Source organism: Sus scrofa, chromosome 2 (assembly GCF_000003025.6).
Source record: "Sus scrofa isolate TJ Tabasco breed Duroc chromosome 2, Sscrofa11.1, whole genome shotgun sequence".
NCBI lineage: Eukaryota > Metazoa > Chordata > Mammalia > Artiodactyla > Suidae > Sus > Sus scrofa.
In genome coordinates, this window is record NC_010444.4 from 79,381,152 (window position 1) to 79,408,609 (window position 27,458).

The 27,458-nt window shown below is 53.9% G+C and overlaps 1 protein-coding gene across 2 annotated transcripts in view; it reads left to right on the forward strand.

Annotated features, from left to right (window-relative positions):
• The window catches only part of ADAMTS2 (ADAM metallopeptidase with thrombospondin type 1 motif 2), a 223,979-nt gene extending 198,251 nt beyond the window's left edge, over positions 1 to 25,728 (forward strand). For both annotated transcript variants that reach the window (XM_021084334.1, XM_003123651.6), the window contains 9 exons: positions 1,569 to 1,692; positions 2,717 to 2,797; positions 4,844 to 5,010; positions 8,019 to 8,178; positions 10,045 to 10,177; positions 10,970 to 11,177; positions 12,897 to 13,026; positions 13,951 to 14,040; positions 22,209 to 25,728. In XM_021084334.1, coding sequence (XP_020939993.1) covers positions 1,569 to 1,692; positions 2,717 to 2,797; positions 4,844 to 5,010; positions 8,019 to 8,178; positions 10,045 to 10,177; positions 10,970 to 11,177; positions 12,897 to 13,026; positions 13,951 to 14,040; positions 22,209 to 22,666 — 1,551 coding nt within the window. In that variant the 3' untranslated portion in view covers positions 22,667 to 25,728. The remainder of the gene's footprint in view (positions 1 to 1,568; positions 1,693 to 2,716; positions 2,798 to 4,843; positions 5,011 to 8,018; positions 8,179 to 10,044; positions 10,178 to 10,969; positions 11,178 to 12,896; positions 13,027 to 13,950; positions 14,041 to 22,208) is intronic.

Sequence of the window (27,458 nt, forward strand, 5' to 3'; positions counted from 1 at the left end):
CTTCCAGGCCCTTCCAGGGCGCGCTGCCCTCGCCCAATCGCTACCAGTTCACCAACCCTGAAGCTCTCCACCGCCCCCCACTTTTGAGGAGTTATGGAGGCTCCACTACAGGGACATGATTAATTACATCATGGGCCTCTGGTGACTGATTCAGCGCCAGCTCTTCCCTCCACAGAGGTCAGGGGGTGGGGCCGAGAGGTCCAACCTTCTAATCACATGGTCGGGTCCCCTGGCAGCCAGCAGCATCCTGAGGTGGGTCCAAAAGTCACCTCATTACTATAACAAAAGACAGCTTTACAGCTCTCATTGCAGGAAATTCCAAGGGAACTTTAGGAGTTTTAGGAGGTCCAATCAGAAACTGGGTGAAGACCAAATCTGTATTCATTATAAACCACAATATCTCAACCGCCCCCGGCCAGAGAGGAGGTTCTCCTCTCCCTCCCTCTCCCCCCTCCTCCTGTTTCTCTTCCTGCCTCCTCTGTGTCAGCGCCATCCTTCTCTTGGGTCTTATTCTGTGCCAGACAGCATGTGACTGTTCACAGGGACCTGTCTCCTCCCACCCTGGCAATAGCCCTGGCAGGCCTTGCTGCTCTGACTCTATGTCACAGATGTGGAAACAAACTCAGAGTTTCTGTAAGGCTGTGTAGCTAGGAAGTGTCTCTGTAGTCCCTTCAAAGTCTAGTGACCCTCAAAGATCTTTGTAAGACAAAAGCCAGAAATCAAAGAGCAAAGGGAAAGGAAGCAAGGGGCAGTGATAGAGGAGCTTGAGGAGTGAACTGGCTTTGAGCTTCCTGGCAGCCAGGGCAAAGAGGGAAACCAGTGATGCTGTGGTGTACTCTAGGACAGAGCAGACCTGCTCAGAGAGGTAGTCGTCCCTGCTGAGTGTAGACTTGGATATGAAAGTGGCCCCAGGCAGTGTGCTCAGGGCTGAAGGGTCTGGGGCCCTGGAAATGGTGTGCTATCAGCTGGGCTTGGAGAGTGAAAAAAACAGAGTAATATACCAGGTGGCCCTGGGCAAGGGAACGTCCCTGCTCTGTGTGGAACCATTTTCAGTTCCAGAGTGGACAGTGTTGAGGGGATTGGTTGAGAGAATGAAGGCAAAATTCCCACCAACTCTTGTCACCTCCTGCCTGGACACTCCAGGACAGACTGAGGAGGACAGCGTTCCGGGGGGTTGAGAGGAAGGGGCATCCAGGCCTAAGCTTTGGCTAGGAGCCCTGGGGGCGCCGCTGCCAGGGTGCTGCATGGACGCCCAGGACAAAGGGCAGTAGCCAGGTCTGACTGACATTCATTAGGAGGCCAGCGACCTGTGCCAGGACAGCCTCGGGACACAGCCCTGAGTAGGCTGTGCAGAGTGCCCGCAGGTCACACTGTCCAGGACTAGGGGGAAAGGCCGGTTGCCGGGTGGGCACAGTGGGCCCAACTGGCTCCAAAGTGCCCTGTCCTCCCCCTGCAGCAGGAACTGCTGAGATGGGATGCCCAAAACTGGGCTGCGGAGGGAACAGGTGCCAGGGACCTGGTGGGGAGGGAGGGGTCTCAAGGGTACCCCACACCCCCTCCCCCTGCAGAAGGTGGGCTGTGACGGGGTGATCGGCTCCAGCAAACAGGAGGACAAGTGTGGGGTGTGTGGAGGAGACAACTCCCACTGCAAGGTGGTCAAGGGCACTTTCACCCGCGCGCCCAAGAAGCTCGGTGAGTGTGCCCCTTCCTGCCCCACCCAGCCCCAACTGGTCTGTGGCACCCAGTGGTGGGGTGGCTCTGACGGGGCTCTCAGCTGTTTAGGGAAGGGGGTGTAGGTCTGGGAGGGGGCGGTGGAGGGAGAACCCCAAGTCGGGGACAGCTGGGCCAGACCCCAGGGTGGCCTGGGGACAGGGAGAATGCCGGGTGTAAGGTGCACCGGGTGGGTCTTTATTTGAGGGTACTCTCCCCAGCCCTCCAAGGCTGCCCAGCCACCTCCCACTGACCTCCCGCTGACCCCCCTGCCCCTCCGCTACCACCCCTGGCTGCCTGTCGGCAGGACTTTGCTGGGCTGGTCAGTGCAGCCTTCAGCCTAGGTAGGCCTGTCCCCCCACCCAGGGCCCCAGGATGGGGGTGGGGAACTTGGGGTCCCCGGCTGAGATGGACTCTAGGCAAACAGCCTTCTGGGTGAGCCCCCTTCTAAAGGAGCGCCTCCTCTGGAGCACTGGTGCCCTGGGTGGGCCTAGAGCAGCTGACCACTCTGCCTCTTTCTGAAATGGGGAGAAGCAACTGTGGTTTGCCTCTTTCAGAAGAAGGCCATGGGGCCAACCTGCCGGACTCCACTCGGCGGGTGCCGGGGTGCTTGGAGCTGACCCTCCACCTGCCCCCGCGCATCTTCAGTTTGCAGATGAAGCCGCTGGGGTCCAGGGAGGCCAAGCAGTTTGCTGAGGGCCCCCTCCTAGACATGGCATCTTAGTTCCGTGCCCAGTGTTGACTCCAAGGCCATTCACAAGGATGCCCACCGAGTTTTCAGTGGAGGGGGCCAAGGGTGGGTCTGGATTGGAAGGTGCAAAAGGGCTGCAACTGGCTGGGATGCAGCAGTTCTCCCACGGCCCCTCTCTGGACCAGAGCCTAGGAAACACTGGGGCTTCTGAACCGCCTTAGAGGGCGAGGCCCTCCTAGTGTTGTCAGCGTTTGAAGCCCTCTCCCTCTCATTTGGCTTCTCTTCCTTCTCATTTGGCATCACATCCCAACAAAGGTTACATCAAGATGTTCGAGATCCCAGCGGGAGCCAGACACCTGCTTATCCAGGAGGCGGACACCACCAGCCACCACCTGGGTGAGTGTCCGAGCCAGGACAGTGCCTTGGCTCCGAAGCCTGGCTCTTCCAGGCCCCAGCTGGGAGGCATGGCTGCAGCCCCACCTCCCCTGTCTCTGGCTCCGCCCACCTGGTGGGCCTCTCCTGGGGTCATTTCCCAGTGGAGAGGCCAGGGGTTGGGATCAGAGAACCCCCTGCCATGGCAGTGGCTGTGGAGGGACACATGTCTAAGATATGCCACATACCCACACCCCCACCCCACCTCAAGGCCAAGGGCAAAGCCAGCTGTCCACAGGGGTGGGGAGGGTGGGTGATGGAGGGAGCCATGCAGGCTCTTCCAACAGACACTGAGGCCGGCTGGTGGATGGGCTCCCGTGGTGCATTTGCATATTTTCAATTGGTTTCATTTTAAATTTAGATGATTCTTTCGGAATAGAGATTCCTGGCATTTCTTGAAAATTGGGATATTCTAATAAGTCTGGGTGCCTCTTCCCACAAGGCAGCCCTGGCCTGTTGACTGTGCTCCCCCAGAGCTGCCCAGGGCCCCTTGCAGGGACTTTACCCATCCTCGCCCTGCCCCTCAAAGTCGTGGGGCCCACGTAAGAAGTGATGCTGGGGGTGGGGGTCACTGAGGGGATCCCGCACAAGCCTCTCCCCCCATTCGGGGCCTGACCTTCCTCCCTGTGCCATGGATGCCAGACTGGGTCCTAGGTTCCAAGACTGTCACTGTCCGGCACCCTGCTGATTCGAGACAAACACACTCTTTCTTAATACAAGTTTTCCTTTCCTCCTTATTTTAAGGGAAACTTTATGTTGCTCCCCTCAAATGCCAAGCCAGTACCACCTGCCTTAAGTAGAAGACAAATATAACAAAGATAACACTTTGTTATACAGCAGAAATTAACACGACATTGTAAATCAACTATACTTCAGTTTTTTAAAAATGAAAAAAAAAAAATAGTTGATGCATGGAGTTCCCATCATGGCTCAGTGGTTAACTAATCCGACTAGGAACCATGAGGTTATGGGTTCGATCCCTGGCCTTGCTCAGTGGGTTAAGGATCCGGCGTCGCTGTGAGCTGTGGTGTAAGTCATAGACGCAGCTCTGATCCCGTGTTGCTGTGGCTCTGGTGTAGGCCGGTGGCTACAGCTCCAATTCGACCCCTAGCCTGGGAACCTCCACATGCAGCGGGAAGAGGCCCTAGAAAAGGCAAAAAGACAAAAAAAAAAAAAAAATAGTTGATGCTTGAAAAGAAAGATGCTTCTACCTAAACACTGTTTCCTGCTGAAGGCTGTCCTTGCACAAGAAGGGGTAGGGTTGGTGACATGCTGAAGACCTCCTGGTGCCCACTGAGTGTCTCGGGATTTTAGACTTGTATAGGGAATGATTTCCTTATTCTGTGATTTCCCTGCCTGGTCTGTGCCCCCCTAAATCACTCAGCAGCCTCCCAGTAGCCACCTTCCACACTATGGGAAGTGCCGGACTATCTGACCAGTGGATTCTTAGCTCTTAGGTGTTCCTTTGTGGATGCCCAGTGGCCTGGGGGTAGCCCCCATCAGATGGGGCCTCTCTGGGTCGTGGGGACCTGGTGGGGCCCCAGGCCGAGCCACAGTTACCAATGAGGAAGGAACACACATGGGGAGGAAGCCCCTACCCAGCCCTGTGCCCTGGTGTCCAGCAGATATCCTGCATCCGGGGACTGGGGCAAGAAGGGCTGAGGTTCCGAGAGCCCACGGAGTGCTTCAGATAGTCTGCAGAGAGGTGGCCTTGACAGCTAGGAGCCCCTTGCCAGGGGAGCCTCTCCTCCAGGGTTTGAGGGGCAGATCCAGAAAAGGGCCCCGGGCCTGGCAGAAGTGTAAGACTAGAGGGAAACTTGATTCTGGCTGAGCAGCAAAGGGCAGGGCAGGGTCCCAAGGCGACTTGGGCTGCCCTGGGCGTAGGGCGGCTGGTAGTAACCAGGGGCTCCACTCGCCAGGACCCCTCGACCTGTTTAAAGCAGCCTCCCGGCAGGGTGCCTGAATTTCCCTGGGTGATCATGGTGGGGCGCTGTCTTCTGCCGTCCTCAGCCGTCAAGAACTTGGAGACAGGCAAGTTCATTTTAAATGAAGAGAATGACGTGGATCCCAACTCCAAATCCTTCATCGCCATGGGCGTGGAATGGGAGTACCGCGACGAGGACGGCCGGGAGACGCTGCAGACCACGGGCCCCCTCCATGGCACCATCACCGTCCTGGTAAGTCGAGGCAGGGGCGAGTGGCCGCTGTGGAAGCCAGAAAGGGGTGCCTGGGAACCCTGAGCCTCTCTGTATTCCCTGTACTTTGGGTTTTTTGTTTGGTTTTGGGGTTTGGGGGTTTTTTTTGTTTTTTTTCTTTTTCTTTTTAGGGCCTCACCTGCTGGATGTGGAAGCTCCCAGGCCAGGGGTCGAATTGGAGCTGCAGCTGCAGGCCTACAACACAGCCACAGCAACACAGGCTCCAAGCCACAGCTCACGGCAACGCTGGACCCTTAACCCACTGAGTGAGGCCAGGGATCAAACCCACATCCTCATGGATTCTAGTAGGGTTCATGAACTGCTGAGCCACAAGGGGAACTCCCAAGGCTGTGTAATTTGGACCAAGGGTTTTATCACTGTGTCAGAGCGAGGAACAGACTTGGAGCTGTTGGTTGGTCAGTCGGGCTCTGGGCCCTTCATCTGACCCCTGGTGACCTCGGACAGAGTCCCCTGTAGGGTTTAGGTTTCCTCCTCTGGCTGACTTTCCTGCCCCTTCCTCATGCTTGCTCACATCTGCCATTGCACGCAAATCCTGCAACTCCATGGGGGTGGCCGACAGGGCTCAGGAAATTAGACAGCTGGATCCAGGCCACAGTGAACTTTATGCCTGAGCAGAACTGGACCCCAGGTCTCCTGAGTCTAGGACCCCAGGCTGTTCCTGGTGATGCGAGCACACAGGGGGCTTGATTTCTTAGTTCACTTTTAAAAAATAAACTTTAATTGGAGTTCCCCTGGTGGTGCAACAGCTTAAGGATCTGGCATTGTCACTGCAGTGGCTCAGGTTGCTGCTGTGGCGTAGGTTCCATCCCTGGCCCTGGCATTTCCACAGGCGGCATGGCCAAAAGGAAAAAAAAAAATCATTTTAATTGCCTAAGTAATATATTTTATCAGTAAAATAATGAAAAACACTACAGATAAGGCTCAGGTACCTTTAGCCCCCCCACTAAGGCGAACGCACTGTGGTTGGACCAGGGCACCTGGACCCAGCACCCTTCATGGGAGGCAAGCAGCTGTGCAGCTGGGGTGTGTCATGGGCTGCTCTGCCCACCTCACCTGTATGCACTTTTCACTCCCAGAAACGCCTTTGGCGCCCTGCTTTTGTCAGTGCACATACCGTGGCCTCAGTCTCTGCCATTCCTGTATTGGTAAATTGGCCTACCAAAATGTATTTCTAGTCCCAAAATCATTACAGGCAGACCTCAGGAGCTATTGCAGATTCCGTTCCAGACCCACCACAACAGAGCCAATATGGCAGTAAGTCATGTGAATGCTTTTTGCATTATCAAAGTTTTATCACGTGGAGGTCTCGCAGTGGTGCAATGGGTTGATGATCTGGTTTGTCTCTGTGGCCACACTGGTTTGATCCCTGGCCCAGCACAGTGGGTTAAAGGTCCTGTGTTGCTGGTGTAGGTCACAGCTCTGACTCAGGTTTGATCCCTAGCCCAGGAGCGTCCATATGCCCTGAGTGTGGCCAGGAAAAAGAAAAAAATGGAGTACCCTTCATGGCTCAGCAGTTAACAAACCGGACTAGGATCCCTGGGGACGCGGGTTCGATCCCTGGCCTCACTCAGTGGGTTAAGGATCTTGCGTTGCTGTGGCTGTGGTGTAGGCCGGCAGCTGTAGCTCCGGTTCGACCCCTAGCCTGGGAACTTCCATATGCCATGGGTGCGGCCCTAAAAAGACAAAAAAAAAAAAAGAGAAGAAGAAAAAAGTTATGTTACACTGTCCTGTATTCTGTGAAGTGTGCAATAGCTTTATGTCTAAAAACACAATGCACAGACCATAAATAATACAAAACAAAACAAAATCAATTACAATAGTAACATCAAAGAGCACTGATCACCCTAACAGATATGATCATAATGAAAAAGAGGTAGAAGGGCGAGGATTACAAACCATGTGACCCAAAGACACGACGGGAGTGAATGCTGTTGAAAAATGGCACCACATTGTAAATTAGTGATACTTAAATAAATAAATAAATACAAGAGTCTCCATGGCAAAAAAAGAAAAGGAAAGGAAGGGAAAATGGTACCAATAGACCTGCAGGATCTGGGGCTGCCACAAACCTATAATTTGTGAAAAACGTAGTATTTGCAAAGCCCAGTAAAGCTAAGCTCTTTTTTTTTTTTTTTTTTTTTGTCTTTTTGCCATTTCTTGGGCTGCTCCCTTGGCACATGGAGGTTCCCAGGCTAGGGGTCCAATCAGAGCTGTAGCTACTGGCCTACGCCAGAGCCACAGCAACGCAGGATCCAAGCCGCATCTGCAACCTACACCACAGCTCATGGCAACGCCGGATCCTTAACCCACTGACTGGGCAAGGCCAGGGATCAAACCTGCAACCTCATGGTTCCTAGTAGGATTCGTTAACCACTGCGCCATGACCGGAACTCCAAGCTAAGCTCTTAAAGCAAGGTCCGCCTGTCCTCGCAGGGGGCTCACAGATGGTTGCAGAGGCCAGCGGAGCCTGGAGAGCGGGTGTGGCCGCCCGATGCGTTTTCCCAGCTCCTCCAGAGGTTCTGATTCTTGTTTCAGCTCCTACTATAAGCAAGTGACTTTTTCAGTCTATTTAGCACCGTGTTTCTTGCATTTCTGTGCTTTGGGGGGATGATTTTGCTGTTTGAATTGCCCCCAAGCGTGATGTTAGCTGAGCTTGTGGAGCCGAGGTCCTGGGCACTGGCCATGAGTTTAGAGATCATGAATCTGCAGTCCGTATTAATTAAGGTGTCTTTAAACAGAAACACACCTAAAATAAAGTTATGCGTTAACTGATGATGAAAACGTCGTGCCCAGAGGTTCGCAGGACCTGACCCCATGTTCCCCGGCCAGCAGTGGTTCCGTATTGGTGGTGAATTCAGTGTTTGCCGGGACTTTCTAGAACTTGCCTGAATGTTCTTGGGACGAACTTCTCTTGGGGCCCGAGGGAGGGTGGCGGAGGGCAGGCATGTTTATCGCCGTCTCCGGTGCAGGTCATCCCGCAGGGAGACGCCCGGATCTCGCTGACCTACAAATACATGATCCACGAGGACTCGCTCAATGTGGACGACAACAACGTCCTGGAGGATGACTCCGTGGGCTATGAGTGGGCCCTGAAGAAGTGGTCTCCCTGCTCCAAGCCCTGCGGTGGAGGTGAGCGGCCTTCTCCGAGTCCGGGAACCCCAAGGAGGGGGGGTCCTCTGGGCGAGGGGCTTCCTGAGCCAGAGGTCCCTGCTGACCGCCTGGCCTAAGGGATGTGCCACGTATAAGAAACTGTCCCAGGGGCCAGGGAGGCAGATCCAGTGACCTTTGCCCAGGTGACAAGGGTCTAGCCCACTGGGAGGGGGCAGAGGGTGGACAGGAGAGGCGGGTGCTCAGGGCAGCCGGGCAGAGGCAGCCAAAGAGCCTGTGTGGGCCTTGGATGGCGCCAGTCCGCACCTGCATCACTGTGGGAGGGAGCGCTGGCCTGGCGGGCGGTTGCTGAAGGGCGGCTTGGAGGGATTGCTGAGGCATCGCCCGGCTGAGCCAAGGAAAGACGGGCGGTGCTAGAGACCAGCAAAGGGGCGCCCTCTGCAGAGAGCCCACCTAAGTTCATTCAGAAAGGCCTTTCCTTCCCTGGGGCAGGACTGGGGGTGCCAAGGGTTCCCCCTCTGCCCTGGACTGCAGAGTCCGTGGGGCATACAAACAGATGGCAAGTTCTGATTGGCCCCGTGTAGTCACTGCTCCTGGAGGAGCTGGAGTTGCTGGAGGAGATGAGAGGCAGGAGAAGAGAGCCCAGCCTGCAGGAAGGAGCAGGCGGCCTGGACAGCAGGCATCCCTCAGATGCCACATGGGCTCCCACATATACAGCACCTGGGGAGTCCACTGCACGGGCAGGGCACCCACTCCCCAGCCCAGGCAGATGGAAGACTCCTCTTCCAGAGCTCTTGCCTGGGCGGTTGGCACCCCAGGCGTCTACTCCCACCCCCAGATCTCATTAGCAGGTCCTGTTGATTCTCTCCTCTGTTGGACTCATCAGCTGTCACTGTCTTCCCGGTCTTAGCATCGTCCTCAAGGCCCAGCTGACCCAGCTGGCCCTTGTGTGTCCACTCTTGCCCCCAGAGTGACCTATTAATGGGGCAGATCAGACCATACCCCTTCCTGGTGTCACAGGTTTCAGCAGCTCCTTCTGCTCTTGGGATAAGAAAAAAAAAAAAAAATTCTCCTCATGGTCTCCAAGGTCCAAGCTGACTTCTCCTACTGCCTCCTCTACCCCAGCCCACTTGGCCCTGTCCACACTGGACTTAAGTGCTTTTCCTGGACCTGCTGTGCTCCTGCCTCAGGGCCTTTGTACAGGCCATCTCCCCAGGGAAAGCACTCCTCCACCTTCCCACTGAACCAGCACCCTCCATCCCCCGTTTCCTGGGATACCTCCAGACACCCGGAGTACATCAGGATGCCCAGCCGTGGTCTCTCATGTCTGACCCACTGGGTGGAGGATTTGAGATCCTGGTCCAGCTGGCATCCTGGGCTCTATAATGGTCTGTTGTCGAGGTTTGTCCTGTAAGATGCTGAGCAGGACCCCCAGCCTCTACCTGGTAGATGGCAGTGGCCTCTCCTCCCACAGTTGTGACAAATAAGTGTCCCAGACATTGCCAGATATGCCCAGGGGAGCAGAAGCACCCCCAGTTGGGAACTGCTGCACTAGACTGGCCAGAGGAGCCTTGAAGGCTGTGTTCCCTGTTTAGCCGGTTATTAATTCAAGGTGGAATAAATGACAGTGACATGAGAGGCAACAGAACCTTCTCTCCTGCCCCAGGAAGCCAGCCCAGGGGCCAGAGGAGAAGCTGGCTACGCTCCCTGGCTCTCACCTTCATTTGGCCTGGGGTGCTCAGTGGACACCAGGCGGGGTCCCCTGCCCCACCCCCACCCCCTCAGCAGAGTGGGGAGAATGGGTCTGAAGCACCTAGGAGCCACCCCTCCGCACCCATTGGAGGGGTCACACCACCCCACTGAGCCCCCTCGAGCTTTCTTCTTCAGGGTCCCAGTTCACCAAGTATGGCTGCCGCCGGAGGCTGGACCACAAGATGGTGCACCGAGGCTTCTGTGATGCCCTCTCAAAGCCCAAGGCCATCCGCCGGGCTTGCAACCCGCAGGAGTGCTCCCAGCCTGTGTGAGTTTCCCAGGCTTCCTGGCCCCTGGCCCCCAGCCTGGAGCCCCACTAAAGGAGCGAGGGTAGAGACCTGGGGCTTCTGTGGAGGGAGGTGCGGGATCTGGGCCCCTGGGCAGCTCTGAGCCTGAGATGGTTGATGAATTCTTTTCACTGTACTTGATGGAGTCTAAGATGCTGCAGGCTGTGCAGTGCCCCCTGCCTCAAACCTGTTAAACAGAAACAGTGTGCATTTTAGAAATGATGACAAGTGACAATGCTCAGATGGGGAAACTGAGAGTGCGGGGCTCACTTCTGGTCCTTTGGTAGATGTTTCCCCAGTAGCTCATGGCAGGGCCTATGGCCTGCCTTGGCCCTGGAGTTTGGCAGGACTGCATTTCTGGGCCCAGGTTCCTTTTGCAGGGCCCTGAGCAAGGAAGAGAGTGGGCAAATAGACAGAGGGGGGCCATGTGGGGACAGGTGCTGAGGGCATCCATGCTGCTGCCCGGGAGGTTTTGTGATATCAGCAGAAGCTGGGGTCAGAGGGCAGAGTTGGGAACCTACGAAGAAACAAAGGCCGGCAGAGTCCCCCAGTCCTGGGCTCGCCATGGCCACTCCCCTCAGCCAGGGTCTCCCTGCATGGGGTTCCTCATCTACAGAACCCCGAGCAGGGGCACAGCTGGCCTCTCAACTGCCTTCATGACAGCAGGGAAAGGTGCACCCGGGGGTGGGGGCAGGCTGGCTTCCCTTTGTCCACCTGGACTGAAGCCAGGCTGGTTTTCCCGGGGCTGACCACATGCTGCTCTGCCCTGGCAGGTGGGTCACAGGCGAGTGGGAGCCATGCAGTCAGAGCTGTGGGCGGACGGGCATGCAGACTCGCTCCGTGCGCTGCATGCAGCCCCTGCACAACAATACTACCCGCTCCGTGCACACCAAGCACTGCAATGATGCCCGACCTGAGGGCCGCCGGGCCTGCAACCGTGAGCTCTGCCCTGGTCGGTGGCGGGCTGGACCCTGGTCCCAGGTAAGCAGTCCCCTGGCCCTGTGTCCTTGGCCCCCAAACCAAGACTGGGTGAGACTGAGGTGGCCAGGGCATTCTACCTTGGCCTGGATGCAGTTCTTGCCCTGGGCCCCTTCCTGTAGGTCTCAGGGCACCCATGGTTCCACACAGCTAGAGCTCTGTACAAAACCCAATGGAATGTGTCTTTACAGGGCAGAGAGGCTCCCAGGTGCCACAGGAGCCTGGACCCCCTAGGAGACTGGGGACAGCCTGGGCTCCAGGACATAAGGGGAAACCCTGGGCTCTTGTCTCTGGGGGAAGAGGTATGGCCTAGAAGGCCACCCAAACCTGCGGGAGGGGACATGAACAAGGGAGGTCTTAGACTTGGGCTGGAAAGAGCAGGATGGTCTCAAGGGCTGGAGGAGCAGTCCTGGGGACAGAGCTCAACTGAGATGAGCCCTGCTATGCAGCCCATACACTCGGTGGGTCAAGGGTCCGCAAGACAAGCCTTGGGCTCAAGGGTTCGTGCAGAAGTTACTGTACTCAGGAGTTCCTGTCGTGGCGCAGTGGTTAACGAATCCGACTAGGAACCATGAGGTTGCGGGTTCGGTCCCTGCCCTTGCTCAGTGGGTTAATGATCCGGCGTTGCCGTGAGCTGTGGTGTAGGCTGCAGACACGGCTCGGATCCCGCGTTGTTGTGGCTCTGGCGTAGGCCCGTGGCTACAGCTCCGATTCGACCCCTAGCCTGGGAACCTCCATATGCCGTGGGAGCAGCCCAAGAAATAGCTAAAAAGACCAAAAAAAAAAAAAAAAAAAAAAAAAGTTACTGTACTCATGGTTATACTTTATTCCAATGAAAGCACAGAGTAGTTCCCTTCAGCAAAGGGAAGCAGGTGGGTGAAGTCTGGAGGACAGCAGGTGCAAACTTCCAGGTGTCTGGGCTGCACTGGGGATCAGTCATGTAAGCAGAGGTACCTGCATGATTGACATCGGTTACTGAAGTCCCAGAACCCGGAGGGAAAGCAGATGCTCACCCTCAATCACATTGTCGGTGCAAACCGACCTGGCAACCTCGTGCAGCCTGATCCAAGGCCCCAGGCTTGAGACAACGCTCTTACCAGACAGACCGTTCCATGAACTAGGTTCCCAGGAGCTGTCCAAGGGCCAGTCCTGAAAATAGGCCTTTCTTGAGACTGGGTAGATTTGAGCAACTCAGATGGGCTAAGTCCTTTCCCACTCATAAGGTGAGGACCTAAGAATCATCTTATGGTGGAGCGGGACTGAGTTATGAGCAGAGCCAGTGACTGCTCCTTCTAGCCTCGCCCCCCGATAGTGAGGTCAAGGGGGCCAGGACTGGAGGGGACAATGAGGGTTCTGGTGGTGTAGAGCTTTGTGTCCAGAGGGAGGGCAGGGCCTCTGCCAAAGCCTCCTGGATGCAGGCAGAGCTTCCCCCAGTGCAGAGCAGCTTTCCAGGGGCCTCGGGCCTCCTCCAGCCAGAGAAAGGAGGCACTCCTCAAGAATCCAACAGTGCCAGGTCCAACTCAGCCCCGTATATTCACTCTCTAACTCGCTTTAGAGCCCAGGAGATTGAGGCAGCCACCTGGGGCTGGGGAAGGCAGGGCAAGCCTCCAGCTCACACTCTCATCCGTCCCATGCCACCTCTCACATACGCATGCTTGGGGAGCCCTTGAGACCCAGCCTAGCATGGGAGGTGGGCCCTGACTGGTAACTCTCTGCCTGCAGTGCTCGGTCACCTGTGGCAACGGCACCCAGGAACGGCCTGTGCTCTGCCGAACCTCGGACAACAGCTTCGGGGTCTGCCGGGAGGAGCGGCCTGAGACAGCAAGGATCTGCAGGCTTGGCCCCTGTCCCCGTAAGCCCTCTGCATGCAGCGGGGCACAAGGGAGGGGGTGGTCCAGGCACGTGTAGCTCTTCCTACAGCTGGCCAAACTCGGTATCCGTGAACTTGAAGGAGAAACTGAGCCCACCCAGGCCTGGGCTGGGACCTTTTCCTGGCAGGAAATGGAATGAACTGGCATTTGCCATGCTCCTCCCCAGGCGAAGGCCTTGCTTTCCTGGCATTTTCTTTTGGTCTGGGAGATAGAAACCAGAGTCACAGGTACTGCAGATCAGGGCTCAGCCCATGCTTGTGCCACTAGGGGGATCCTGTGTGAGCAGGGGGTGCCTGTGTAAGCCGGGGGTTCCCATTGGAGTAGGGGGGTGCCTTATGAGTAGGGGGTATCTGTGTGAGCAGGGGTGCTCCTGTGAGTAGCGGGTGCCTGGTGCCCTGCAAGGAGAGCAACCAGAACCCTCACTGGCTGCATGCAGAAGCCTTGACAAGTGCTGGACACACGTCCCCACAACAGGTCAAGACATAGTCCCTGCCATGAATCCCTTCTGCAGATGAGGCGGAGGGGATAGATCTGGGATTCACTTGTTTCCGGCACTTCCAGAATGAGCAGTCAGGACACTGCTCAGCCCCCCCCCCGGGGGGGGAGGTGCACAGTGGGGACACAGAGGACAGTAAAAGATTGACATAGGTGGAGTTGCTGTGGGGGTGGTAGCTGCAGCTACTCTGTGTGGCTGAGACCCAGGGGGCTTGGTGTGGGAGAGGAAGGATCTGGGGCCCATCTGTCCTGAGAGAGGCCTTGAATGTGGGGCTGGGGAGTCGGGGCCTTCCTGTCACTCCTCCGTAGGATGCCAGAATCCCTGGAGCCTTCGACATGGGGTGGAGGGATAGGGCGGCCCCCCCGGCCTGGTACCCTAGCAGCCACGGCCTCCTTTTTTTTCCTTCTAGGAAACATCTCCGACCCCTCCAAGAAGAGCTACGTGGTTCAGTGGCTGTCCCGACCGGACCCCGACTCGCCAGTCCAGAAGCCCTCGTCAAGTAACCGGCCCGTTTATAACTCTGCCTCTGCCCTCCAATGCATGCCCTGCGCCTTGTGGAGCCTGCCCTGGGCTCCCCTCCTCTCTTCCTATGGAAAACTCCCCTGACTCTTCCTGAGCGCTCTCTTGGTTGAATCTTTTCTCCGGGCCTCTGTGCTCGGCTGTCTCCTTTGGAGCTGCCTGGCCGCCTGGCCAGCAGGGCCCGCCTGACCTGGCGGAGGCTCCGCCTCCGGCACCGGCCTCTTGTCGGGGTGCCAGGACCTGGTGGTGATGGCTTGTAAAGGGGCAAAGATCTGTCGTGGTGCTGGAGGGGCCAGAGGCCAAAGTGCAAAGGTGACCACTTGGGGCCACATCCCTCCAGGCTGGAGCTGCAGGTCGGAAGTCGAGGGGAGCCCGCCGGCCCCCTTTCAAACGCCGCCTACCAACGAGGCGAGGCCTCTCAGGCGTGCAGTTTTGCGCCGCCGTCCTGGGCGCCCGGCCCTTTTCCGGCAGTGCGTCGGGGGGCCCCCCCGGCCACCTCTGCTGTTGCTGCTGCTGCTGACCCTGTGCTGAGTGTGTCCTCCTGACTTGTGCGACTGTGGCCTGCTTCCTGTGGCCTCTGTGTCCAACTCACACAGCCCTTGGCCCGCCCCCGGGCCCTGTCCCCTTTGAGGGTTCGGGTCAGGCGGAGGAGGCAGGGGGCGTGTCCCCGCAGCCAGACATCGGGACACACCGCCATGTCCATTCTCTGCCCATTCGCTCCAATGGCCTTTCTCCTCGTGCGCACACGACCCCATCCACGGGGGTGAGAGAGTGAGAGTAAGAGGCTGTCTGATGTGGATGCGGCCACTACCCGTGTGAACAACTACAGAATTACCTCAATTTTTATTGCTTTTTTGCTTTGATCAAACTATGTAGAAGATGCCTTAAAGTTGAAAGATAACAGAATGGGCCGCTAGCTCCAGCTTCAGAGGGGGGGACGAGACCCGGGCAGGAGGCAGGCAGTGCAAGTCTAGGGGGTGGCGGCGGGCTAACCCACCTTTGGCCCAGGATGTGGTTCCCCAGTCCAGGCTTCCGCGCGGGGCCCCAGGCACCGGCTCACCTCTGTGGAAACCCACCCAGGCTCCGTGGCCCGCGCCGCCCGACGGCGCTGACTGTTGCTGGAGCTGCCGCGGCGCTCCGCCGGCGCTGCCTTACACCAGAGGGCGACTCGCCCGGCCCTTGGCCCTTGGGTGACCAGTGTAGCACTCCCGCCGGTCACTCCCCGCCCCCCTGTTCATCGCACCCCCGCTGGACCGCGCCCAGCCCTCCCCCGGCACTAGTTACTGTTATGTAAATACTCGGTGTAACACATAACTAATTCTCATGACTGTTAACTTCCAACTTTGACTTAGGCGATGCGAGTGACACGAGTGACTCTGGGAAGGTGCAATACAGTCCTGGGCGTTTTGCTCTCTGTCGATATGCACTTTGGTTTATCAGGGATATTTTATTAGTGTTTTGTATGTATTTAATGACGTATTCTATAGGTTCCATTGTTGTTGCTTTTCCGGTTTTTTTATGAGATAACGTTAGTGTGTGCCAAAGTGACTGTGAAAATGACCTTTTATTCTTACTAACAATGGAAAGACTTCCTGTCATGCATCTCACAAATAAACTCAATAAAAGTTCAGTGAAACTGGGTGCTCGGGTCTGGCACGCAGCTGCCTGCTTCTCTTCACCTTGGTGGCGACAGGGCTGTGAAGCTGCTGTCTTCTGGTGCGTTAGTTCCTCGGTTTCTGGTTCCAGTGACTTTCCTGGCCCCTTTCTCCTGCTCAATGTAGATATTGAGGGCCCTTCCCACACAGAGGCACATGCCCCCTCCCCAAGCATTTTTCAAAATACCACAGCAGCCCAGGCAGACACACCCCGCCGTGATTTTGAGTTAAACAAGCACCTGGCAGGAACACCAGGCTCTCTGGTCTCTGACAGTTGGTAAAGGGGCTCCAGGTGAGCTGCTTCCCATCTTTGGGATCAGAGCCTGTGGAGTGAGAATACGGGCTCAGTAGTTGAGACAGTGTCCAGGTCGTTGTGCCCTGAGCCACCACAAGGCCGCTGCCCTGGCTCCCGGCACAGCTCTCAGCCATGGGCTACCTGTTCAGGGACCCGAAGATGCCCATCTGGCTCCGGTAGGGGCTGGGCAGCCCCAGGAGAGTCTGGGTCAGGAGAACGGCAAGGCAGTGGTGGCTCTGGGCACCTGGCCTGCGACGTTCACGTGTGTGCTCAGCCGTGCCTGCCATGTCTCTTGAGGCCTGCCCTCAGAAGCCACAGGGCCTGTGTGTCCACACAGCAGGTCAGGGTCCGACAGGGTCCTCCTGATCGGGGGCCTGATCCATGTCCTGCGTGGGGCATCTTTCCCTCTGTTTCCCTTGAAGGAGTCCCACGCCGAGGAGGAAGGAAAACGAGAGAAAACAACCACCCAGCGCCGTGGAGACAGGTATTGGGGCACAGGGCTAGACCCCAGGTGCCAGCCTTCAGGTGGGGTTCACGGTAGGCATGGCTGGGTTCAGCCTGCCTGGAGCTCTGATCATTGAAAGACTCCCAGCTCAAGGCACAGGAGAGCCAGACAACTGTGTCTGATGAACCGTGTCCACTCAGTCTCCCTGCCAGGACAGATCAGGAGAAATCCCTGCTGAGGGCACCCTGCCTAAAGCCACAGGCAGGCCACCAGCAGCCCAGGGTGCCTCGCCAGGGGACAGTCCTGTGCACGGAGGATGCAGACAGACTGGGGTGCCACCCACTTCTATAACTTGTCTTTCGATCTTTTGAATGGTGAAGTGGTGGTGAGGCTTGATGGAGAAAAGAGAATGAAGTTTTCTTCTTCCTTGCCTTTTCTAAACTGTTAGGGATGGAGACGACTTAATGTAGGTGGTGCATAAATGCGACCTGGGTTCCACCAAGCAACCCCGTCCTAATTCTTTTTTTTTTTTTTTTTTTTTTTGTCTTTTTGCCATTTCTTGGGCCGCTCCCATGGCATATGGAGGTTCCCAGGCTAGGGGTCGAATCGGAGCTGTAGCCCCCGGCCTACGCCAGAGCCACAGCAACGCAGGATCCGAGCCGCATCTGCAACCTACACCACAGCTCACGGCAACGCCGGATCTTTAACCCACTGAGCAAGGGCAGGGACCGAACCCGCAACCTCATGGTTCCTAGTCGGATTCGTTAACCACTGCGCCACGACGGGAACTCCCGTCCTAATTCTTTTTATCCTTTATGAGCATCTTGGGAGAAAGTGTCACTCGGCATGAACTTTGGCATCTGTCTCACACCCATTTCTCTCCAACTCAGAGCTTTGCAATAGGAGTATTTTCCTAGGATTTGAGGAATTAAACTTTTTTTTTTTTTTTTTTTTTGGCCACCCCACAGCATGTGGAGTTCCCGGGCCAGGGATCAGATCCGAGCTGCAGCTGTGACCTACGCCACAGCTTCAACACTGGATCCTTTAACCCACTGCACCAGGTCAGGAATTGAGCTTGCATCCTAGTGCTGCCAAGATGTCGCCGATCCCATTGTGCCACACTGGAAACTCCAGACTTTGATTTTAAAAGTGATTTAAGAGGACTTAAAAGTTTCCTTTGTATTCATGTTTAGGGTCACCTTTATGTACTGCACTAGTCTCCCATGAATGGTATAAACTTTCCTTCTAAAATAAGTTTTACATAAGGAGTTAAAGGAGGAAACTACTCAGCAAATAATAACACAGATGGTATCCCGATCCTGCCAAGATTGTGGGAATGGCACACAAATGACTTCAATCAATGGCTTTAATTTCACCACCTTGTTGGTCACTTAACTACTGGCTATAGGTCCGCTAGTTCGTTGCTATTGGAAATGGCTGAAAACCGAGCTTATTATCTAGGTAGAGATCCTTGGCCAGTCAGCCCTTTAGTACCATCTGCATCTCATTCACCTCAGAAGGCTCTCTGCTGTGTGATGCTACTTCAAAACACACAACCTTTGGAGCCCCCTGGTGGCCTGGCGGTTAAGGACTGGTGTTATCACTGCTGTGTCAAGGGTTCGATCCTGGGAACTTCTGCATATTGCAGGCACGGCCAAAAAAAAAACCCCACAACCTTTTAAGAATGGTTGGTAATGATTATTTTTAAACGCCTCTAGGCTGATCCTACCATAGCCAAGCTCTTGGCCAATGGCTTTCTCCATTATTTATTCATTCCTTGACTTGTTTTAAGAACATAAAACAGGGCAGTGCACTGTTTAAAGGAAATTGGACACAGAAGTCCACTGGGGGAGCCAGGTGGACTGTGCTGTCCCCTGCCTGCCTCTTGTCACTTTCATCCATTTACTCAGCAAGTAACTTTCTGTGTCAAGCTCTGATCCGGGAACTGGGGATGCTGCTGAGCACCTGAGCATAGGTGGGTGCTCTTTTCCCTAAAGGGCAAGCTACTAAGTATTTTAGTTATTGCAGGTCCTACGGTCTCCAAGGCAACTACTCCACTCTGCCATTGTGACAGGAAAACAGCAGGATAATGAATGAATGGCCTGGCTCCTCTAATAAATCCTTATTTATAACACCAGGTGGAAGGACCGACTCGGCCCACAGGCAGAGCTGGCAGACCCTGTGGCTGACGCTATGTCTGCTTCTCAGGATTCCAGCCTGAGGGAGGTGCTTAAGCCCGGTCTTGTTATTTGTGTGCAGGAAGAGGCACAGGTGACAGGAGAGGGTGTCTATGTGGCAGGGGTGGCCCCAGTCCCAGCAGCACGGCCAGGCCTGGTTTCATCCTTGGAGAGGTCTGTGTGCCTGGCCTCCCCACCCCAGCAGATGACAAAGCCTGGAGGAGATGCTGCACCTCATATTACCAAAGCCCCCTGGTGTCTCCCCGAGGGCCGCCATTGGTGGCTTTCCCAGGCTCACCTTGGTGGCTGGTGGGATGGGGAAGGGGCTCTGAGCACCCCCACCCAGTTTTAGACAGGACCATTCTGATTTCATCTGTCTCAAATATTGGACACGTGGGTAAAAACTATTTTTTTTTTCTCATTTCAGGGCCACACTTGCGGCATATGGAGGGTCCCAGGCTAGGGGTCAAATCGGTGTTGCAGCTGCCAGCCTTCACCACAGCCACAGCAATACAGGATCCAAGCCACAGCTGCAACCTACACCATAGCTCGAGGCAACTCCGGGTCCTTAACCACTGAGCGAGGCCAGGAATCAAACCTGCATCCTCATGGGATCCTAGTCAGGATCATTAACTGCTGAGCCATGAAAGGAACTCCTTGTGTGTAAAATTTTATATGAGGTTTTAACACCCTGAAAGCCACAGCTCAAGATCTTTCGGTCTGATTTCCAGAATCGGCCCTCAGCACAAAGCCGTCTACCCTTCCCCTCCACATGTGGGCCTGTTTCTCCATCTCAAGTTTAGGAAGACCGGGGCATTTCCTAAACAGCGATCTGTTCTTATCTCTTCATGTTGTGGGTCCTGCCCCCACTCATGTGTCCTTATTTTGGTCACCTAGAAGCTCAGAGCCAAGGCTGGGTCCCTCTCTGATGGTAGATGCCTCTGTGTGTTCTTGCCTGTAGGCTGCTGTTCTAAAATCCATGATTTCCTTGTTTTGGACTTTGCTCAGGCATTCACATTTGTCTCTTTCACATTTATACCTTTCTGTATTCTTTGATTCATTGTTCCAGGCTTTGGGATAGAGAAGCTTCCAAATACAGCTCAGGGCCCTGCTCCTTGGAGCTTTCAGGATAACGGAAAAGTCAGTCATTCGTTACTTATCTGACAATTAAATGTGGGCTTGCTGGTGTTTCGTGGTGGCCTCACAGGTTAAGGATCTGGTGTTGTCACTGCACTGGTTCAGGTCGCTGCTGTGGCGTGAGTTTGATCCCTGGCTTGAGAACTTCCCCATGCCTTGGGGTGAGCCAAAACAGAACAAAAACAAAACAAGTTAAGTGTGGACTTGCTGACTGGAATGGAGTGCTGGGAAGGGGAGACCCATGGCATCATGAGACCACAGCCTGGTGGGATTGAACTTCCAGCAGATATCAGGCAATGATTGCCCGAGGAAGATGTGTTTCAGCCAACTCTCAGGGATGAGAGGAGAGAGAACAGCTGGAGAAAGAGGGGAGGCACAGTATGTGCAAAGGCCCTGTGGCCAGAGGGAGCACCCACACTGTAAAGCAGGGCATCTAGGCCTGAGTGAGGCTGGAGAGGTGGAAGAGGCAGGTTTTTGCCCTGAAAACAATGGGAAGCAATGCAGGGGCTTCAGTCTGAACAAGGACGTGGTCACATCTCCGGCTGAAGAACATTATTCTGCCAGAGCAGGATAGCTAGATGAGGAGGAGGAAGAATGGAGACAGCAGGCAGAAAGGAGGCTTTTATTACTATAGACGAGGCAAGGCAGCTTAGCCCCTCGGAGGCAGGGCAGCTTAGCCCCTCGGAGGCAGGGGTGGGGGAACGTGGACACATCCAAGAGCATCAGGGGGAAATAGTGATGACGGTAACCAGACAGAGGTCACCTGGGGTCTGGCTTGTGCGTATGAAAGGCCATTATCTAAGATGGGTGTTGCCAGCAGAGGCCATGGGCTTAGGCTGGATGTGTGGAGTCCACTTTGGGGACCAGAGGCTGTCTAGTAAGCTGTTGTATCCAAGAGTCTGATGCTTGGGTTTGAGGGTCTGACTAAGTGGGTTGCCAGCCTGTAGGGAAAATTATAAGCTGGAGCAATGGCTGTGCAGAGAGAAGATGTCAGAAGCATTGGCTCCAAATGGGAAGGGGCCTGCTTGTCTGTTACTTAGGAAACGTCAATGAGCCAGCAGGGCTTCACATGTAGATGTAGAAAGTGCCGTGTGTTGGTGCGCAGAGTAACTGTCAGATGTGGTTCCCATCAATGGCTGCCCCTTCCTCCCTCCCATTTCCCCTTTCTTTCCCTTTGGTAGGAGGTGAGATCAACTAGAAAGACTGAGGGGAAAAGAGGGCACAGCAGCTGTTTATGTGGGAAATGCTTGAAATGCCCATTATGAAGAATAGAGAGTGGCTGAGCAGAGGGACATGGTTGAAGGGTTGGGTCCACTGAGGCCAGTGATCAGGAAGCTATAATAGGATCCAGCATCCCCTGTTATAGTGTTGTGTGACTTATTTTTTTCATATTGGATGAGTTTTTGTAAGTCAGTTCCATTTTTGTGTCATGTGGGGAATAAGGTGGTAGGGGAAAGGAAGGGAGTGAAAATTTGGGAAGAAGGCAGAGAGTGAGAACAAGAGGAGTTGGGTGGGTTGGACTAATACGGCTGCAGACAGAGTTGGAGGTAGGCCTGGGAGAAGACAGCCATGAGGAAAGAGGGGGAGAGGAAGAGAGAACTTCTTCAAAAGTTTGGCTTCTGCAGAGTCAGGGCTCTCCATGCAAGACAGACCATGAGTGGGCAGGGAAGGGGAGGATGTGCTGGGCAGAAAGATTAGCCTGTGGGAAAACACCAAGTTCTGGAGCACTTTGGGAAATGGCCAGAGGCTCAATGCGGCTGGGCCATGTGGTGGATGGAGCAGTGACAGGACCCAAGGCTGTCAGGTAAGTTGAGGCAAGTGGAAGAAAGTCCAGACAAGTCTGGATGATTTTTAATTTCTCTTTAGTCACTTTTCAGAAAAAAGATCATCTGGGGAATCTGGGTAAGGATGGGAACCACATGTGGAGGTGCGTGCTGAGGGCAGAGCTGATGCTCTGGGATTGGCTCTATTGGTATTATGAATTGGTTCTTTTAGGTGTAATTGTGTTATAGTTAATGCTTAGAGATGACTGTAGAGTCAGACTCTGCCACAGAGTGTCACTGGGGTTACCACTGGAACATCAAACGTGAAGGTCTGACCAAGTCCCATTCCTTAAATGGGTTTGGAATCACCCCCTGAGAACAGACAGGCCTCATTCCTGTCTCAGACTTTGAGAGATAACTGAAAAATCCAGACTCATCTGGGGCCTGCACTTCTCACAGCTTGTGCGGCAGCCCTCCAGGGTGGGGTCCCCGATGCCACCCCACCCCTGGGCTGCCAGACATCAAAATCACACAACTTTCTGCGTGAGCTCGCTTGCCTCTGTGCTGTCTCTGGGCTCTTTCAAATGGCTCCTCCAGCAAACTGCTCCCTGTGAGGGAACAAGGTCCCCCTTATCAAGCTTGTCCTTTGGTTATTTGTCCCACTTTTCTCTTTCAGAGAGCCACTGCCAAGGCGACAAGTCAATGTTCTGTAGGATGGAAGTCTTGTCTCGCTATTGCTCCATCCCAGGCTACAACAAACTGTGCTGCAAGTCCTGTAACCTGCACGACAACCTCACTGATGTGGATGGCGGGGCAGAGCCACCCCCTGGGAAGCACAATGACATCGAAGAACTCGTGCCCACCCTCCCAGTGCCCACTCTAGTCATGGAGGTGCAGCCTCCACCCAGCACGCCCCTGGAGGTGCCTCTCAATACCTCCAGCACCAACGCCACGGAGGACCATCCAGAAACCAACGCGGTGGACGTGCCCTACAAAATCCACGGCCTGGAAGACGAAGTCCAGCCACCCAACCTAATCCCTCGACGACCGAGCCCGTATGAAAAGACCAGAAACCAAAGGATCCAAGAGCTCATTGATGAGATGAGGAAGAAAGAGATGCTCGGAAAGTTATAATAAAATGGAAAGATAGCATCAATAGCATTTTTTTCCTTGCTTATAGAGATATTCCATGGGATGGCAACTCCTGCATCATGGAGATGAAGTCAGATTCCTGATTCCAAAAGGTTTTGAGAAAACAAAGAGGGAGAATGATGTAAAAAATACATATATGTGTGTGTGTGTGTGTATATATACATATTTGCACATGAATATGTGTGCATGTGTATATATATATACACACACACATATATTTATGTATATGGTTGTGAGATGTGGCACTTAGTTAGTACATGTGTTTCCCAGACCTGGAATATTCTAATTCCTGTCCTGGGGTTGGGTGTTGGATAGAGAAGAATATACAGGTTCTACTTCCCCTGCCACTAGTCGATGAGGGAAGGCAAGAGGGATAACTCGGAGAGAGAAAACGTTTGTCCCAAATTTCTGAGCAGTGATCGGGAATCTTCCTCTCCTGGTGGTGACCACCCTGATGGAGACGCAGGACAGTTCCTACCAATCTCCAGACCCAAGCCCAAGCCCCATGAGGACTCTTAGGAGGAACGCTGGCTTCCTGAATCACCGACCAGTCACTAAGATGAGCCCAGTGAAGTGGAGGCCATGAACTCCAGCGCCTTCGAGGTGGTGAGGGTGAGTGTAGTGGCCAGCAGGGAACGGTGACCCCGGCTGTGGTCCCCAGCCACACTCTGCTGCAAAGCAGGCCCCTGCTGCCAGACCGTGTGCTTTCTCAGTACAAGTCTAGATGTCCGTGTGAAAAATCTCTATTTTCAAGGTCAAGTCAGAATATTTTAAGGGGGTCTGCTAGAGTCTAGAGCCGCCAGGCTGCAGCCTCTGGTCTCCAGGCTTGGCCTGATGCAGTCCCAAGAATTAAGGACGAAAAGAAAGCCATCTGACCCAGCTGGTGCTCTCGTGCTGCCTTTGAGTAGCTCAGCCAAATGTGAGCTGTGAAGCTGTCTGCTTCTTTCCAGGAAAGTATCGGGAATCCTATAACTGGGACGTGAGGATTAGATGTTTCCTACTTGAAGACGTGACAGTGGGGCCGCCCCCAGGCTCTTCCAGCCTCTCTTGTCCTCCCTAACCCTGGCCAGCCTGGCCTCAGGCCGGGGGCCCCCCAGAGAGGTTCTCCCCTTCCCCAAGCGCACTGGAAGCTTGGGAGAGGGGGGCATGCCCTCTGCTGAAATGTCCAGTGAGTGGTCAAGGCCCACAACTCTCCCTCTGGGACAGAAGTGCTGCCACCAGGGCGCCCCCACCAGATGGGGCTGGTGAGCTCAGCGTTGCTCCTGGACACCGGCCTCGCTTTCGGGCTGTGGGCTTGCCCTGTCTAGCCCTGTGGTGCCCCCACCTCCATCCCTTAGAAGTGCCAGCGCATCAACTCCTCTGATGGGAGGCGCGGGGTGGAGGTGGGGAGAGGCTGCTTTATTTTTTGCTCTTTCCCCAACTTTAACAAGTTCTATTTTTAGCAGAATGGTGCTTTGTGAGCAAGATGTGAATGAGAGAGAAAGAGGCAAGGGAGGCGGGTAGAGGGGAGGATGGATGGTGCTGATTTTTACCTCTCGCTGCATTGATAGTTCGTGAACATGCAGCTGAAAGTTCCCCCAAATTACAAGACCCAGGCATGTCAGCTGCTTAGCTGGGCCTAGCCTGACATCTAATCCTTAAGCTTTTCATGCCCAAGAAAGTTCTAGAGCCTTTGTATTCTCACCAGTCACAGATCTTAGAGAACTCTTTTTTTGTTTCAGTCCCCATTCTGTGGATGAGAATCCCGGGGCTCAGGACAATACCAGGATGGCTACTTTTTATTGTCTTGAGGTTCTAAGTACGTTTGTGTGAATCTGCGCATGTGTATGAGTGTGTCTCCGTGTCTGCTCTAAGGGACAGAGTGAGGGTGGAGCCAACAGTGAGGGGACGTCTGGGATGATGCTCCACCTTCCAAATAGGAGAACTAGGCTCCCCCGTCTCCCCAGCGAAGCCTGCCTGCCTCCCCTCTGCCACCATGTCCCACACTTGCTCAGATGTGTCAGATATGTCCCTGTGTCTCAAAGGAACTTCCTGGCTCCTTAGGACCAAACTGGAGAAAACATTCCTGAAAACCTCTCCGAGTATCTCTTCTTTAACAAGGCGTGGTGCGGAGTCCCCAGCCCCATCTCTCTGTCATTAGGAAATGGGTCTACCGCTTTCCCTCATTGGTTGAACCCATGGCAGCTGGTGCTACTCACGGGCTGAAGGACTGAACAGTGTTTGCTTGGGTCTCTCCTAGAATGTAGAGAAAGTTCCAGACTAACCCCAGCCAGGGGGTTATTCACTTTACCCGCCCCTTCCCAGATCCCAACAAAGCAGGGCTGGACACTCCCAGGTGATCTGTCTTCTGCTGCAGGAAGAAAGATGCCCTCTGGGTCAGTGTGGCTGTGACCCCATATGTCATACTCAGGGCCTTGGGCTGTAGTTCCACAGAGTTCTCCAGAACCAGATGACCCTCAGAGGTCTCTCTGTCTAAGAAGGCTGTGTTTACCCTCCCTGGGACATTGCAAATGTCCACTGAGCTTGAGACAGTTGGAGAGCTGGCTTAGCAATAGCCCTGGCTCAGGGGCTCCTGCATCCTGGGGGAGGCAGAGGGCATCTTTGAGCCAAGGTTTCCTAACAGGTTGAGACTCAGAGGTCCTCTCTGCCCACACCTCTAATAAGTCAGCTAAGGGGTTCTGAGAGTCACTTCATGTTTGTGGGGAGACTTGTGCTAGAATTTAGGGACCTGGCTCTCTGAACTTTTGGAAAACCCATGGAATTTCATGTATAAGCCTTTCATTGTACTCTAAGGTTTTGTTTGTTTGTTTGTCTGGAGTATATAAATGGTGCTCAATAGCAAAGTCTTTCTCAGATGAAGCATTATGACTATGTACTCCTGTCTGACAGGTAGCCGCCACATGGATCATCACGGTGCTGAATTCACATTCACAATTTTGTATCTTACTGATGACAGCAATCATTGCATTTGTTTTTCTGTATAGGAAAATTTGGCTCCTTGATTTTATAACTTATTAAAGTTAAAATGTCTGTGTTTTTGCACATCATGCCTATGTTTGTTTTTTACCTTGACTACCACTGTCCCCCATCCCCAGCCTAAACTTGGGCAGACAGAAGGATGTGCTGAACCTCTCAAGGCCAAGTGGCAGGGGCAGGGGCACACCAGTAGGCAGTGAGCCAAGACTGCGCAAGTCAGGATCCTGTGAAGGGCAAGAGGCACCCAGAAGGACCCATCCCTCTCCTGGCTCCTCACCAAGTCAGTTCTCCAGGAAGCACAATGCAGCCAGTAGCTTCCAAGTCAACCTTTAGTTCAAGGAGAAGATGAAGAATCTCCAGACACTTCCTCCTCCCTGATTACAACCCCTTCTCTCCTATGATTAGGGTCTTCAGGGAAAAAAAAAAACAAAACTAGGTGCTGAGTTAAACCTTAAATTTAGAGAAACAATGAATAACTTTTTAGTCTAAAAATGGGGCACACTCATACTAAAGATGATTTATTTCTCTGGAACTCAGATTTAACTGAATCCTGTATTTTTATTTCCTAAATCTGGTAACCCAACTTCTAATCAATACTCCACTTTTGAAGACCGATCTGTTCTCTCTAGCCCTCTTTGATATTGGAAACTACTGGAAGAAGAGGCAGAAGTGATTCCTCCAGCTACCCTGGCCAAGCAGGAAGCGAGCAATGCATATGTCGTGCTGGAGAGAAGGAACAATCAGAAATCTTACTAGTATGTACCATGGTTGGAGGTGGCTTTGGAATACAAAGAATTTCTCTTTGTTCCTGTTATAATCTGTTTTGACTCTTTTTATAGTACAGTTAGTTTGGGGGGTTTATTGGCTGTGCCAAGCCAGGAATCAAACCCAAGCCTCAGAGTAGCCAGAGCCATAGCAGTGATAACACTATGCCACTAGGGAATTAATTAGGTTATTTATAATGGGGGAGGGGACCTTGGAATGGGCGTGTGTGAGTGTGCCTGTTAGAAGTGAGGAGGAAGAGGCTTTGGGTAAGCAGAAACTGACTGACCCTAAATATTACAAAGATAATTCATAACCAGATAACCCAGGGAAGTTATTTTAAAAAACAGGCCCTAGGTTGCAGAGAAGAATGGTAAGGAAGGCACAATCTGTGCTTTCTGAAGAATACTGATCAGTGGCTAGGAGGAGCCAAATGATGTAATTACAGAGGATTTGGTCACCACTCCCTCCTGGCACCATGTGAGACCCTGACCCCCAGGCTCATAGCAGCCACACCATAGTCATCCCCAGGGTTATACCCCACTGTGCACTCCTAGCCCGGAGGAACACAGTACACTCCCATTTAGACACCATGTAGCCAGTGCCCACTGAACCCCATGACCGCACCCAGTTGTTTCTTCATCTCATTATTATAGACTTGTGCACACGCTCCAAATCACGCAAATGTCCTAGAGGGCTTTTTCTTACACCCTCAGCTCCCCAACGTAGTTTTCCCATTCATTCATGACCAGTGGAGGCTGGACAGGTGGCAGCCAGGAAATGCCTGCCTGCCTGAACAAGACTTCCACATTGTTCTCTGCGGGGCCTCCCTCAGGCATTAACCTCAAATACACATAAAAGATAGACAAAGACAGTATGTGACTGCCCCATGGTCCACCAAAGCAACCAATGCCTTGGTTCAAATAAGATTCTTCTAATTTCTTCAGGTGAATACTTAGATCACTGATTTTCACGCTTTCTCTTTTTCATTCTATGCATTTATGGCTATAGATTTCCATCTAAGCACAGCTTCAGC